General features: G+C 41.1%; 1 protein-coding gene across 3 annotated transcripts in view; it reads right to left on the bottom strand.

The window, feature by feature from the left end:
• Positions 1-17,349, bottom strand: part of LOC141084631 (cadherin-10-like) — an 879,938-nt gene that overhangs the window by 332,369 nt on the left and 530,220 nt on the right. For 2 of the 3 annotated variants that reach the window (XM_073569456.1, XM_073569455.1), the window contains one exon: positions 15,533-15,827. In XM_073569456.1, the coding sequence (XP_073425557.1) occupies positions 15,533-15,827 (295 nt within the window). The remainder of the gene's footprint in view (positions 1-15,532; positions 15,828-17,349) is intronic. The other variant, XM_073569457.1, reaches the window with a different exon arrangement.

A 17,349-nucleotide genomic window follows, 5' to 3' on the forward strand; every position in this document is an offset into this window, starting at 1 on the left:
TCTGGGCTCGGCCACTGCCTTTATTGGCCAATTATCTACCTGGCTTCTTCACTTTCTTTCCACTGACATCCCCACTATCATCATTGGGTTTGTAACTAAAAAGTCATGTCAGACTAATTTAATTTCCTTCTATGACGGTATTACTGATTGGGTGGATCAAGGAAATGCTGTAGATATAGTATATCTTGACTTCAGCAAAGCATTTGACAAAGTCTCTCATACAATCCTTATTGAAAAAATGACTAAGTATGGAATGGACAAGGCAACTGTTAGGTGGATTCATAACAGGCTTAGTGATCGGACCCAAAGAGTGGTCGTAAATGGCTGCACATCCAGTTGGAAGAATGTCTCAAGTGGGGTACCACAGGGCTCTGTCCTGGGCCCTGTATTGTTCAACATCTTTATCAACGATTTAGATGAAGGAATTGATGGTAAACTGATTAAATTTGCTGATGACACAAAGCTAGGAGGGATAGCTAATACTAGAGAAGAGAGAGAGAGGATTCAAAAAGATTTAAATAAACTGGAGAAGTGGGCAGCAACTAACAGAATGGTTTTTAACAGGGAGAAATGCAAAGTACTACATCTGGGCAATAAAAATGAAAAAAGCATATATAGAATGGGAGGAATAGGGCTAAGTGACAGCACATGTGAAAAAGACTTGGGTATACTAATAGATCACAGACTGAATATGAGTCAACAGTGTGATGCAGCAGCAAAAAAGGCAAATGCAATTCTAGGATGTATTAACAGAAGCATACAGTCTAGATCACGTGAAGTAATTATTTCCCTCTACTCCTCTTTGGTCAGACCTCATCTGGAATATTGTGTCCAATTTTGGGCACCACATTTTAAAAAAGACATCAACAAACTGGAGCAAGTTCAGAAAAGAGCGACCAGAATGGTGACCGGTCTGCAAACCCTGTCTTATGAGGAAAGGTTGCAGGATTTGGGAATGTTTAGTTTGCAAAAGAGAAGACTGAGAGGAGACTTAATAGCTGTCTACAAATATCTAAAGGACTGTCACATTGTAGAAGGATCAACTTTATTCTCATTTGCACAAGGAAAGACTAGAAGCAATGGGATGAAGCTGAATGGGAGGAGACACAGATTAGATATTAGAAAAAACTTTTTGACAGTTAGAGTGATCAATGAGTGGAACAGGCTGCCACGAGAAGTGGTGAGTTCTCCTTCAATGGAAGTTTTCAAACAGAGGCTGGACAGATATCTAACTGGGATGATTTAGCGAATCCTGCTTTGAGCAGGGGGTTGGACCATATGGCCCAGGAGGTCCCTTCCAACTCTACCATTCTATGATTCTATGATTCTATCATGTGTGACTTCAACATCCATATTGATACACTTCAGTCAACAGTATCCAAACTCATGTCCCTTACTTCATGTTTTGGGCTTGTTCAGTGGTCCTCCTCAGCCACCCACACAGACGGACATACATTAGACCTGGTATACACCTGTCTCTGCTCTCTAACTAACTTCACTACCACCCCTCTCCCTCTAGCCGACCACCATTTATTCACTTTCTCATCCCTGTCCTCCTAACCTGTCACCCATGTCCTCAACATGCGCTCCCCCACAGAAACCTCACACACCTAGACACCCACATGCTCTCTGACTCTATTCTACCATTGGAATCTATATCCTCACTCCACGACAGTGCCACTGCTTTCTACAATGTCATTCTTGCATCAGCTATTGACACGGTCGCCCCTCTCATTCATGGCAGAGTGCGGCATATCAACAACCCTGGGAAAATAACACCACTAGAAAGTTCCGGCAAGTGTCCAGGGTTGCTGAGAAGCATTGGAAGAAAACAAATTTGCAACATGATTTCCTGCATTCAAACAGGAAACACTCGCTTTCAAATCTGCCCTCACCTCTGCTAAACAGGCCTACTTCACAACCCTTGTATCTTCCCTATCCTACAACCCCAAACAGTTATTCAAAATTTTGAACTCCCTCCACCCTCCACTGCTCCCTCCAACCTCTCTCATCTCTGCTGAGGACTTTGCCACACACTTCAAAAATATAATCGACCAAACAAGATAAGTCTTCATTGTTCAATCACCACAACCCCTTTGTATAACAGACCAATGCCTAAATGCCATAACCTCCCTTTCCAACATCACTGAAGGGGATGTTAATTGTCTCCACTCCAAATCACACCTCACCACCTGTGCACTCGACCCCATCTCATTCCGCCTCCTCCCTAACCTCACCACCACTCTTATGCCATCCCTAACCCACCTCTTCAACCTATCATTAACTTCTGGTACCATCCCTTCTGCTTTTAAACATGCCACAATCACGCCTATCCTTAAAAAGCCAACCCTCAACCAAACCGCTATGTCCAGCTATCGCCTAATATTGCTGCTCCCATTCACTTCCAAACTCCTGGAGAAACACGTCCATGCTTAACTTTCCTCCCACCTCTTTTCTAACTTGCTCTTAGACAATCTACAATCTGGTTTCCACCCCCATCACTCCACTGAGAGCACTGACCAAAATTACTAGTGACCTACTTACAGACAAATCTAATGGACAATACTCTATATTCCTCCTTCTTGACGTTTCCTCTGCATTCGACACAGTTGACCACTGCCTCCTACTACAGATCCTCTCCTCCTTTGGCATAAAAGACCTCGTCTAATCCTGGATCTCCTCATACCTTTCCAACCGCACATTCAGCATCTCCCACTCCCACACTACCTCCTCATCCCACCATCTCTCTGTTGGAGTGCCTCAAGGCTCTGTTCTAGGACCCCTACTCTTCTCAATCTATACACTTGGCATGGGGCAACTCATAAAGTCCCATGAATTCCAGTACCACCTTTATGCTAATGACACTCAGATCTACCTCTCTGGCCTAGACATCACCTCTCTGCTGTCCAGAATCCCTGAGTGTCTATTATTCATATCTTCCTTCTTCTCCTCTCGCTTCCTGACACTCCTTGTGGACAAATCTGAACTCATCATCTTTCCTCCATCTCACATATCTTCCTTGCCTGACCTATCTGTCACAATTACCGACATCATGCTTTCCCCCGTACCTGAAGTCCGCTGCCTCGGAGTAACCCTTGACTCTGTCCTGTCCTTCAAACCGCACATTCAAGCTCTTTCCACCTCCTGTTGCCTCCAGCTCAAAATATTTCCAGAATCCATCCTTTCCTCAGTCCTCAATCTACTACAATACTTGTGCACACCCTCATCATCTCCCGCCTTGACTACAGTAACATCCTTTTCTGTGGCCACCAGGCTAACACCCTCTCACCTCTCCAGTCCGTCCCTAACTCTGCTGCCCAACTACTTCATCTCTCTCCTTGCTACTCCTCCGCTTCTCAACTCTGCAGATTTCTTCACTGGCTCCCATTCCCTCAGAGTATCCAGTTCAAATTACTAATACTGACCTTCAAGGCCATCTATAACCTGTCTCCACCATATATCTCTGAGCTAATCTCCCAATATCTTCCCTCATGTAATCTCTGGTCTTCCCAAGACCTCCTTCTCTCCTCCACACTTATTTGCTTCTCAAACCACCTCCAAGACTTCTCCCGAATATCCCCCATCCTCTGGAATTCTTTGCCACAACACGTCCGACTATTAACCAAATTCGGATCCTTCAGACAGAACATGAAAACCCACCTCTTCAGGAAAGTTTACAACCTGCAATGACCCTGCTACCTCCTCACCACTATCGGAGCTACAACCTCACATCACTGGTGCTGCTGCAACCCCCAACCTACTGTCTCCTTGCCCACCATCCTGTAGAATGTAAGCTTGCAAGAGTAGGGTCATCTCCTCTCTGTATCAGTTTGTGATTGTTAGTTTGTCTACTGTAAGTGAAATCTGTAATTTGTATCTAACCCCTTCTCATGTACAGCACCATGGAATCAATGGTTCTATATAAGATAATAATAATAATAATAGTAATAATAATAATAATAATAATAATAATAATAATAATTAATGACCTTGTAGGGTGCATACACAGAAGAATTTCAATATTTGCAGATGACACCAAACTCTGCAGGGTAATAAATACAGAGGAGACAGAGGAAGACAATTATATATTACAGGGGGATTTATGTAAATTAGAAGCTTTGGTTGATAAATGGCAAATGATCTTTAATGGGGATAAATGTAAGGTGTATAAGATGTATAATTATGTGTTTGATTGTAAAACAATAGGCAAAACTGAAAATGACCTGGGTGTTTAGGTGGATGACAAACTGACATTTAGTTTCCAGTGTCAGACAGCTGCTGCAAAGGCAAATAAAATAATGGTATGCATTAAAAGAGGCATATATGCTCATGGGGAGAACATAATTTTACCTCTATACAAGTCACTAGTGTGACCACACTTAGAATACTGTGTACAGTTCTGGTCTCTGGTGTATAACAAAGACATAACTGAACTAGAGCAGGTGCAGAGAAGAGTGACCAAGGTTATTAGAGTAATGGGGTGTCTGCAATATCAAGATAGGTTATAACACTTGGGGTTATTTAGATTGGAAAAACAAAGGCTTAGGGGTGATCTTATTATAATGTATAAATATATGCGGGGACAATACAAAGACCTTTCTAATGATCTTTTTACTCAAGACCTGAGACAGGGACAAGGGGGCATCCTCTATGTCTGGAGGAAAGAAGGTTTAATCATAATCTAATCATAATTAATTTTATCATAATCATAATTAATTTCATCATAATTAATTTAATTATAATCATAATCATAATTCTATGATTCTATGAGTCTATAATCACAGACACGTATTCTTTACTGTATGAACTGTGAGACTATGGAACTCTCTGCCATATGATGTTATAATGAGTGATTCCCTACTAAAATTTAAGAAGGGCCTGGATGCCTTTCTTGAACATTACAGGTTTTATATACTAGATGCCTTGATAGGGCGTTGATCCAGGGAACTAATCTGATTGCCGTATGTGGAATCAGGAAGGAATTATTTTCCCCAAAGTGGAGCTTAATATTTGCCACATGGGTTTTTTTGCCTTCCTCTGGATCAACATGTTAGGCTATGGGTTGAACTAGATGGACTTAAAGTCTTCCTTCAACCTTAAAAACTATGTTACTATGTTAATATATGTAGACAACAGGCCTGATAATGGTGTGAATGCTCCTTGTTCCTCCTTCTCCTCTTCCTCCTGTGCCACCACCTCATCCATCATCAACTGAAGTCTTTTTTACAGCAGGCATAGAAGTGATATAGTAATGCTCATGATGGCATCATCAGCCCTTGTCATGTTTTTGGAGTATTCGAAGCAGCGCAACACAGTACACACATCCTGCAGGGGGGCCCACTCATTGGTGATGAAGTGGTGATGTTTTGCAGAGTGACTCAGCTGGGTTTGCTGCAGCTGAAACTCCACTATTGCTTGCTGCTGCTCACACAGTCTCTCCAGCATATGCAAGTTGGAGATCCACTTTGTTTGTACATTGCTTATAAGGTATTGAGCGGGAAGGCAGAAGTACTGGTGTAGCGCAAAAAGGCAAGCAGTAGCAGAGTGAGAACACCAAAAGCGCGCACACACTGCCTGCACTTTCAGCACCAGCTCTAAAAGTATCTGGGCAATTTTTCATGAAGCTCTGCACCACCAAATTGAGCACATGAACCAGGCAAGGGATGTGTATTAAACTGGCTAGGCCAAAAGCTGCCATGAGATTTTGACAGTTATCACACACTACCATGCTGAGCTTGAGATTTACAGGTACAAACCATTCATCTGTCTTCTGTTTGATGCCTGTCCACAACTTTAGCACAGTGTGGGATTTGTCCCCCAAACAGATGAGCTTCAGAACAGTCTGCTTTCTTTTTCCCCTGACTGTGCTGAAGTTGGTGGGACAAGCATTACTGTGATCGGATGTGAAGGCAGTAGAGTAATAAGAGTGGGAAGAGGAGGCACCATGGACAGTAAAACCTCTAGCAATCATTGGTGGTGGTAAATCATGTGCTACAATGCCTTCCGCCTCTCTCCCATCTGCCATAACATTTACCCTGTCCGTGTTTACTGTTCCACGCATTGGTGGTTATGTGGACCCTGCTTCTGATGGCATTGGGCAGTGCACACCTGATTTTTTCGCAACATTTGTATGCAGGTCAAGGAAAAATCACCTGAAAAAGTAGTGGCAAAAGGGAACAATGTACTAAGGTACAGTCACCACCATCAGTTTTTTTAAAACTGTCCATCTCCACCATCTGTAATGGCAGCATTTCAAAGGCCAGGAATATGGAAATGCTGTCATTCAGGACCATGGTGCATGTAGGGTAGGGTGCACTACTCAATAAGCCCAAAAGTATATTTATGTAAGGCAGAAAGGGTGCTACAAAATGCATGAAAAATGATCTAAATTCAAAACAAGCGGGACAGGAAAGGTCAATGCAAATATAATGGTGTCAATAAAATTGTGCTTTTTACTTCAATATATACTAGGTGTGCGCATTATATATGGATTTTCCGTTACTCAGGACCATGACTTGTGGGTGGGTAGTGGAGTATTTCCTCTTTCTCTTGAATGATTGGGGCATGAAGAGCTGAACACTTCCTTGGGATGGTGTATAGATGCTCATTAACACTGGTGGTGGTGTCACATTCTCTCTTTGTGGGGAGGCAGGTGGTCATGTTGATTGTGAGCAGGAGGAAGAGGCCAATGTGATAAAAAGGGAATAAGGTGCACCTTCATTTTCAAAACATCCAATATATATGGATCAGGGTGCCACACCATGCTTGGGAGAATAGCATGAAAAGAGGCAAGAAAGACCAAACACATAGGTTCATGTGCACACCTGATTCAATTATATAAATAGATAGTATAAAATGTATGACTTTATTGGAACACTGGAACATACAAAACCACAAACACATAAAAACAAAACACATATACACTATGGTGATCCCCCAACACCCCTAATGATTAAAACACGGCATCCCTTATCAAAATGCACATATGAAGCTTGAGCCAGCAGTAACTAATTAACAATCAATAATAAATGCAAACAGAGTCAGGGACTGATATGTTAGGTTAGTCCCAGTATATGCAAAATAACCTCTGTTCAAAAAGCCCACACAATATGTCTATAGGGTGCATATAGTGCCCCACAAATCTGGGGAAAGATTGAACCACATAAATCCCTGTATATTATATAAAAGATTCCATGGTACGGAGGTCACAGAACAATAGATTATACTCAAAAATGGTGATCACAAGAATTTGTGTGTATGCATCAAGAGAGAGGTCAAAAACCTTGGTAGGAAAAAAGCAAGTAAGTTGGGCAGAAATATCAGCAGACATGTCTACCTTGGAGCATGTGGAAGACGTAAAGACACTGCCATAATGGGCAGTCAAAATGAAAAGAAGAGGTGCAGGGGAGATCCCATGCATATCGCTATACAAGATAGCTTCATCAGGGAATGGGAGGAAGAGGCCAAGACAGCAGTAAAATAAGGGATCAGCAGGAGGTATAGATCTGTCATGCTTTTTAAGGTCTGTACTCCACTGCGCCTCATGCTTGGAATTCAAATGCCTCATCATGCACGTGGTGCTAAGGTTCAGAAGATTTATACCTCGCTTCAGCCTCTGATTGCACAGCGTGCAAACTATTGGACACTTGTCAGCACATTGCCTCAAGAAATGCCTCACCAATGAGATCCTTTGAGCTGGCTGTGGTGTGATAATTTTGTTGGTGCGGTGGGCAGTAGCAGAAAACTTACTGGCAAGAGGCCACAGGCTGTGCTTTTGCACCCTGTTCTCTCTTTTGCCACGCTGCTGGAGCAAAGTGACCACTTCCTCTTCCTATGAACTGCACATGTCACTAGGATGGCCTTCGCTCCATGTGGGGTCTAGGACCTCCTTATCCCTTACATCATCGTCCACCCCGTCCTCACTCCTGCTGTCCTTGCCAGTCTGCACACTGCAGAAAGATGCTGCAGTTGGCATCTGTGTTTCATCATCCTCTGAGATTTGCTGTGTTGGTCCACTGTCCATGTGCGCTAGCCCCTCCAAGTACTTATCCACCAAGCAAACTCTGCGGAATATGTTAGCGCTATATAAAGATTATTATTACTCCCACAGACACAGGTGCAGAGTAGAACAATTTGTTTTTAGGCACACTACTCCAACACACACAGGTGCAGAGCTGAGAAATTTGTTTTTACGCACACTACTCCCACAGACACAGGTGTAGAGTAGAACAATTTATTTTTATGCACACTTCTCTCACAGACACAGTCGTAGAGTAGAAAAAAATTAGCTAAGCACACTACTCCTGCACACATGCATGCAGTGTAGAAAAATTGGTTAGGCACACTGCTCAAACAGACACAATTGCGGAGCATAACAATTTGATTTTATGCAGACTACTTCCACACACACAGGAGCCGAGTAGAACAATTTGTTTTTATGCACACTACTCCCACAGACTCGGGTACATAGTAGAAAATATTAGTTAGGCACACTACTCCCACAGACACTAGTACAGAGTAGAAAAAATTGGTTGAAGACACACTACTCCCACAGACAACATGGGTGAGGTGTTAAAACAGAGATAATTTTTGGAAAACTACGCGCACACAAAACCTAATACTACCTCACTCCAGCTTTGTCCTTTCCCAGCCACAACCATTATCTGGAAATTATGCAGTCTGAGTCACGTGGTGTACCGAACCATCACAGCTATAGCAATACTTGACATGGCTCTGATAATGCCCACAGCTTATAAACTTGTTAATTGGCTATGCTGCAGCCTTTCAATAAGCCTTATTTGGCATTCGAATCTGAGCAGTAAAACGGACTTCGGATACAATGTATGTGATTGGGGTCCGGTACTCAACACTAGTTGTCTGGTATGAACCCTGAACACTACTGTTCAAGCTCACTCATCTCCATTTAAGAGTGTGCATATTTATGCAACCACATAATTTTAGTTCTTAATTTTTTATTTTTCTACCCCAAAAAGATTTCAGGATACTTTACAATTCAATTGAATAGATTATAAATTACATCAAAGGTGAAAAAGTTTTCAAATGAGTTCTCAAGACATAATTTTTCTTTAGATGACAAAAACTGGGTCTTTAAACAGGGGTGTGCATACTATTGTATATCATCACTGTATTTTAATATAATACTAAATAATAAAATAATTTAGATAAGTGGTTTGATTTTGCTTTAAAAGATGTGTTGGGGACATTATTTTGTGTACACTTAATATTATATTTAGGTATGAAAGGCTTTTATTCTGTACTCCATAAAATGGCTGCTGAGAGAAGATCATGTGACCAGAGCAGTCAATCAGTCTCCTCCAATGGACAAATCGCTTTGAGTTGAGGTGTTTCTTAATTTGGATGGACTGATGGACTGATGTGGTCACATGTTCCTTCACCAGTAGTCATGGACTGGAAAGGTATGCAGTCTGTGAAAAAAGCTGTCTTAAAACCCTTTTAATAAGTATATTTAAAAATCGACCCAAACAAACAAGAACAAGGTGCAGAGGGCCAAGATTGTACTGAGGGCTGAAGGTTAACAAAGGGCAGACTAGTGAGGTGGATACTATCTTAGAACTACACTTCCCTGCCTAAAGAGGTGACAATAAAAGTGATATCTTGATACCTATGTTCTTAATGTAGGCTTAGTTTGACTTCAAAGATAAAGCCCAAGTCAAAAACATATAAAAGACGTCAATAGCCCTACAGGAAAATTCTCACCTGAGGAAATATTAATGTATAACGCAGTTACTAGGGGCTGCTAATAGGGATCAAGCCTTCAAAAACCAAATATGGATAACAAACTAATGCACCTAATAGGTGGACCCATAGTTTAATTGGTGATAGGGTCTAATAGATAAGATATGTGTGCTAGGGGTTTTGTGCCATGTCGTCCTTGCAACACATGCACACTAAAGGGGCCTTTACACATAGCGACATCGCTAGCGATATCGCTAAAGCGTCACCGATTTTGTGACACAGCAGCGATATCGCTAGCGATATCGCTGTGTGTGATATTTACCTCTGACCTGCTCCCCCGCTGTCTGTCGCTGATCATGCGAGATCGTGCAGCTCCATTTCTCGTCGGGCGCTTCTTGCTGGGCTTCCTGCTGGCGCCAACAAGCGACGCGTGGACACGGGCAGGAGGACGTCAGGATCGCCGCGTCTGAAAGGTAAGTAACGACCGCTGCTGCGTCGCTACATCACTGTGAGATCTGCCTGTGCGGCAGCTCCCTAGCGACCATTTAGCGATGCACCAGCGATCCTGACCGGGTCTTATTGTTGTCGGGATCGCTGGTGCATCGCTAAATGTAAAGGGGCCTTAAGAGCTGATGTAAAGAAGTGGTGCACTAGCCCTGACCATTGTCCTACTGCATTCCTTACCTAGGGTGGCATGGTGGCTCAGTGGTTAGCACGGCAGCCTTGCAGCACTGGAGTCCTGGGTTCAAATCCCACCTAGGCAACATCTGCAAGGAGTTTGTATGTTCTCCCCGTGTTTGCATGGAATTTGTATGTACTCCTGTTTCCTCCTACATTCCCTATCTGTCTTTGGATGCTCCCACAGCAATGTTAATGTGTGCAAACTGTAAAGAGCTGAATAGTCCATTAGTGCTATATAAAAATAAAGATTATTTTTATTAATATACCTTCCTATTTGCTGAGGTTGGCACCTTAAGATGGCGAAATATGGTGAGAGATGGCTCCCCCATTTGTGAATCGACTTTTCCTAGACTCCTAGCATACACTCTTAATCGTAGACATGTAGACAGAAATAGAGGACCAGCATAGATCTATGTCTGCTGATGTCAGTCTTTGGGGCCATAAAACAGCACACAATGCAAAGGAAACATATTGCGAAGGGAAGTGTTCATTTGCAAGATGGAGATAAATGGGAAAATAATCAATAATGATCGTTTGCTATCAGGTCTCTTTAATGAGGTTATGTTGTATTATCTACCATCTGTCCTTATACTGCTCCATTACTGTATAGTGTTCAGTATTTGTTTTGAGTTGTTTCAACTCTTTTATGTGTATAACTTTAATGTTTAATAACCAAGGATATAATTTGCACATCATATTTACCTAAATCGTATTATAAACTTTGTTGCTATGTGGGGCCCTTGGTGATGTATGTAAGGGTGTGCCCATGACTTTCCCATTTACCTCCAACTTGCAAACCATAACTTCCCTTCTCAATATGTTTCCTTTGCATTGTGTGCTGTTTTATGGCCCCAAAGACTGACATCAGCAGACATATACCTTTGCTGGTCCTCTATTTCTGTCAATACTTCTGCGATTCAGGGTATATGCTAGGAGTCTAAGGACAGTCGATGCACAAGCGGGAAGGTATGCAGCAAGACAATGGTCAGGGCTAGTTCACCCCTTCTTCACATTGACTCTTAAGGTCCCGTTACATTTAGCGATGCAGCAGCGATCCCAACAATGATGCGACCCGGTCAGGATCGCTGGTGCACCGCTAAGTGGTCGCTAGTGAGCTTCCAAACAGGCAGATCTCACCAATGACACAGCGATGCTCGGCGGTAGTTACTTACCTGTCAGAAACACAGTGATGATGACGTCTTCCGCCTGCGTCCATGCATCACTCGTCGGTGCCAGCGGGACTCCAGCAAGAAGAAAACGGCCCAGGACGTTCTCACGCAATCAGCGATATCCAGCGGGGAGGGCATGTCGGAGGTAAGTGTCACATGTAGCGAGATCGCTAGCGATGTCGCTGTTGCGTCACAAAATCGGTGACGCTTTAGTGATATCGCTTGCGATATTGCTATGTGTAGAAGGCCCTTTAGTGTGTATGTGTTGCACTGACGACGTGGCACAAAACCCCTAGCACACATACTGTATCTTACCTATTAGCCGCAATCACCATTTAAACTATGGGTGCTCCCCTATTAGATGCATTGGTTTGTTATCCATATGTGGTTTTTGAAGGTTTTATCCTTATCAGCAGCCCCCTACTATCTCCATTATACATTAATATTTCCTCAGGTGAGGTTTCTCCTGAAGGGCCATTGCTGGCTTTTATGTTTTATTGACTTGGGCTCTATTTCTCAAATCAAACTAAGAAACATTTGAACGGAGGTATCAAGATATCACTTTTAGGCTAAGTGCACACGTAGCAGAAAATTTCTTCTGAAAAACCTGACTCCTTTTTAAGGCCTCTTTCACACTTCAGTTTTTTGTGTCAGTTCAAATCCGCCAAAAAGACGGACAAGCGGATCCTTTGTTAACTGATGTGAACGGATGCCACAGGATCCGTTTTTTGACGGATCCGCAAAATGAGGAAATTTAAAGGAACCGCTGGCCGGTAAGAGGAGAAAGAGAGAGATTGATTTTTTTTTCCAGCACCCAGACAGAATTTCGGGTTAAATCAGTGTCTGGAGGATCCGCCTGCCAAAAAAACGTTGCAAGCTCCGTTTGGAAATCTTTGAGGATGTTGACGGACAGCAACATTATGGCGGATCCGTTTTTTTCAAAACCTGGCGGATTTTGACTGATTGTAAAAAACGGAAGTGTGAAAGAGGCCTTATGCGTTTTTATCAGCGCGTTTTCAAAGCGCATAGAAATAGCCAGAAACGCGGAAAAATCCGCAAAATTAATGAGCATGCTGCGTTTTTTACCGCGATGCGGTTTTTTCGCGGTAGAAAAAACGCATCAATACGCACAAAAACTGCAAAATGCATAGAAATCAATGGGAAGCTTATTTTTAGTGGTTTTATTGGAAAAACGCTAAAAATACCACTAAAAAACGCTGTGTGTGAACACAGCCTTATTGTTACCTCTTTGCGCAGGGTAGTGTAGTCCTATGACTGTATCCACCTCACTAGTCTGCCCACTGTTACCCTTCAACCCTCAGTACAATTTATGCACTCTGCACCTTGTTCTTGTTTGTTTGGGATAATTTTTATATATACTTAAGGAAAGTTACTTTTTATAAGGGTTTTTTCTAGTAAGCCTCCTTCACACCCTTTCCAGTACCTGTTCGTGTAAGCCCCCTGTGGGAAATTTGCACTACAAGTAAAGGAGAACAAACTGTAATACTTATATAATTGAATTGTACACCAATTCATGTCCCTAACACACCAGTGAAAATAAAGGCCATAATGTGGCCGCCCCATTAACTAATTGTGCAGCCAGTTATGGACAGTGCAACCCAAGTTATAAAGCAGGGGAAGCTGAACAGATTGATACTTAGCTTTGTGAGAAATGATTTAGTATAACCTGTTTTTCCCTAACTTCAACTTTTACTGTTTTGTGGATTTTTGGTCTAGTGGGTGAATCTATAAATGACACATCTTCTTTGAATGCACAATTATACAAAGAAAATTGCCATTCACTAATAGGATCACTAACTGGAACGAAAATCCCAGACAGAGCAGAGAATAAATATTAAAACGCAAGTTATATTGAATCTTTACTCACAAAGTTAAACATTACTTTCTTCAGCCCCCCACTCTGTGACATGATGCCTGCAGTTTAGAATGCATTTCGTAGTGACAGGTTCCCTTTAAGTTACTCTTAATCTTTTTACACAGAAATTACTTTATAAAATGATAATGGTAGACAGTTTGTTCAGTTTCACAGGCTTCCTTTAAAAGCGGGATTTTAATACACATATTTAAAGAAATATAATTTATGCAAACTGTGGAATAAAGTATGCAGTTAGATAAGGCAAATGGAATGTTTTACTTTTTTTTTTTAAATATCTCTAAGGGAAATTATAAACTTGCCAGAAGCTTTCTCAGCTCATTTGGACCTAAGAAACAGACTCTAAACTGGAAAATTGTAAATATCAGTGAATGCTCACTTACTGTATGTGGATTTATCTGAAAATGAATGGATTATATCAACTTTTGTTCTAAGTTTGTGGACTAAAGTAAGCTATGCAGCCAAATATATAAGCAAAGTTTTTTCTGTCTTTTTAATTTAAACAATAGTGTACATGAAAATAAGAAACTTTGTAATATATCTTATCAGAGAATACTTTTTCCTCTTGGAATGAATATTAATTTTTAAAATTCTCAGTTCACAGGTAAAATTTGTATTCAGTGAAGACAGATTTTTACATTACTGAGATAGAAAATGGTTAAGGGGGTTAAGAGGAGTAATAATAATAATCTTTATTTTTTATATAGCGCTAACATTCCACAGCGCTTTACAGTTTGTTCACATTATCATCACTGTCTCCGATGGGGCTCACAATCTAAATTCCCTATCAGTATGTCTTTGGAATGTGGGAGGAAACCCACGCAAACACGGGGAGAACATACAAACTCCTTGCAGATGTTGTTCTTGGTGGGATTTGAACCACTGAGCCACCGTGCTTCCCCGAGAGCTCTGGCTCTTGCTCCCCCGTCTTCTCCATCTGCATAGAATCTTATTAGTAGCAATTGCCATCCCCTATTTCAGTAATGGGAAAATCTGTCTATACTAAATACAAAAGAAATGGATTTCTCTTATAATATACACTGTGCCGTTAAGTCATGGTGCACTTTTGACCAGTCACTGGAAAGCAACAAAAGATGATAGAAATGTGAAATCTGTTCCAAATAAAAGTGCAGTTTGATGTGGGCTCCATCTGTTGCCCTACACACATCCAAACGATAGTGAAGTTCTTGCCACACACGGGTAAAGACGTCTGGAGTAACAGAGTGAATAACGTCTGTGATTCTCTGTTTTAGGTGATTAGTGTCGTTGATACGTTCAATGTACACATGTTTCTTCACATAACCCCAAAAGTAAAAGTCTAAGGGCATCAGATCTGAGGATCGTGGTGTACCTTCCTGTGACTGGTCAAAAGTGCACTATGACTTTACGGACACACTTGTATATCACAAAGTTTCTTACTTTCAAGTGTATTTTTGATTATGAAATAAAAATAAAAATGAAGGTTACTTTTTAGCATTCAATTAAATTGTAAGATTATCATGGATTAATAATCTTGCAGTCTAAACAGGCTATTGATAACCCAACAAACAAGCAAAATGCTCATTCGCTGGTTGAAATGATCTTTTGTGCTGCACAAACGATCCTTGCCTTCTGCAGTGCATTGGCCTGTGTAAAGAAGGCTCATGATGAAGAGAACAATGGCTGTGTATTACAGATCCTTCAGTGCATATTTGAAAAGCAGTCTGCCTATGTAAATAAATTGTTGATTAGTAACTCCTCGGAAATGACTAGTGCAATTAAACCTCAAGACTGGACAGTCTAAAGGTAAGTCTCATTTATATTTCAGCATGAGACACTTTAAAGTAATTTGGTGCATTTTGAGAAGGTCTAGTCTAAGTTTGCACGGTCTAAAATTTAGACAGAGCTGCGAAACAGTGAACTGATATATCTATATGTACTATTCTTCCAAAAATTACATCAATTTAATTCCTTTTCACAGACCTTGGCTAAAACTCATTTATTACAAATTTGAGCAAATGCTTTGTCATTTAAGAACACAACGAGCCACAAATATTCAGGATGCAAGCTGAGAGACAAATATGTTTCTTACCAACATCAGACATTTCAGGGACACTGGCAGTATAAATGTGTTCTAGAAAAGTGGGCTCATTATCATTAATGTCATGTATCTTTATGACAAACTCAGACTCTGGTTCCACAGGTCTCCCTGTCCTTCTATTTATTGCTTGTGCACGCAAGGTGTAAAAGGCTTTTTCTTCTCTGTCAATTCGCCGCGTGGCATGAATGTCACCTGTTCTCTCATCAATGACAAAAAGTGTTCCAGCTCCATCTCCTGAGAGGATGTATTTCAGACTCCCATCTCCTTTATCTTGATCTGAATGGAGCTACAAAAGAAAAAAAAAGAAAATGAATACTTGTGTACATGGATAAGAACTAAGAACACTTGCTATGACATACAGTACAGATACAGTACAGATCCTAGACAACAATTTATCATTGATACCACAATAATATATTAGATGCTGGAAACTAATTACATGGCAGCACATTTGGAGCAATCTAGAGCAATTTACTTATAATTCATGAGTTTAAGAATTAATATTTACATGACATTACAGGATATAAGTTTCTTCTTCTCTTGGAAAATGAACAAACACAGCTTCCATTGAACAATGATGAAATGATATAGGTTTTGATAAATGGTATTGATATCATTAATAGGGATTTCATAGTGTCTCCAGATGTAATATCCTGTCTTTTGTGCGACATGATTAAAACAGCATGTCTTCGGGTATATGCACATGCAGGAGACTTGTTTCGGAAATGTCTGTGACTGTACAATGTGTATGAATGGAACTTCCAGACATCCATGTGCTTTCTGTAAAAAAAATATACCCTATATAAATGAATACAAAGAGACTATATACAAGAAAGTTTGGTAAATCCTGTCCAGCTAGCTTTCAAGCATAAACCAAAGAAACCTGCATTATAAAGGGCCTGTCACACTAAGCGATATCGCAAGCAATATCGCTATAACGTCACTGGTTTTTGTGACGTTATAGCGATATCACTAGCGATATCGCTGTCTGATACTTACCTCTGACCGCACCCCCGCTAGTTATCGCTGATCGCGCGAGAACATCCTGGACCGTTTCTCAACGTCAGCTTCCTGCTGGGCTTCCTGCTGTGACGACGAGTGACGCGTGGACGTGGGCGGGAGGATGTCAGGATCACCTCGTCTGACAGGTAAGTAACAACCCCCGACCCCTGCTATGTCGCTGGTGAGATCTGCCTGTGTGGCAGCTCACTAGCAACCACTTAGCGATGTACCAGCGATCCTGACCGCTTCATATCGCTGGTCGGGATCACTGGTACATCACTAAGTGTGATGGTACCTTTAGAGTTTTGCCTGTTCTACTGGATAATTGCTTGTTGACAATATTTTGTTTTAACATACCATAACAAAATTAAAAGTTTGAAACTAATTTATATTCTCTTCATTATTTACTATGTGCAGATACTTTACTCAACAAAGCTCATAATGAAATGCACAGGTACTATATATATATTCACAAAAGATAAATTACAGAATGAAGAAAAATAAAGCTGCACTATCTCACAGATGTGAAAAATAAGAGTTACTTATTCTGTGTTACATTTTGCCTACAAAATATACATTACTATGAAACAGTTTTATACAGGGTTTGGGAAATGCTGAAAGCACCACTTTGGCAGAATTTTTTTTCACCGCTGGAGTGGTGATTTAAACATAAGCCATGTGCCCCAATCATATACTTGCTGTTAGGGTTGGCAGATTGCACCAAATTAAAATAAACTATAAAGTGCAATTGCAACACGTGGTCTACCATGCAGAGATGTTTAACTGCTGCTAGTGACCAGTGATGG

The sequence above is a fragment of the Dendrobates tinctorius genome, unplaced genomic scaffold (assembly GCF_039654945.1).
Source record: "Dendrobates tinctorius isolate UK_male_01 unplaced genomic scaffold, ASM3965494v1 ptg000025l, whole genome shotgun sequence".
Classification (NCBI taxonomy): Eukaryota; Metazoa; Chordata; class Amphibia; order Anura; family Dendrobatidae; genus Dendrobates; species Dendrobates tinctorius.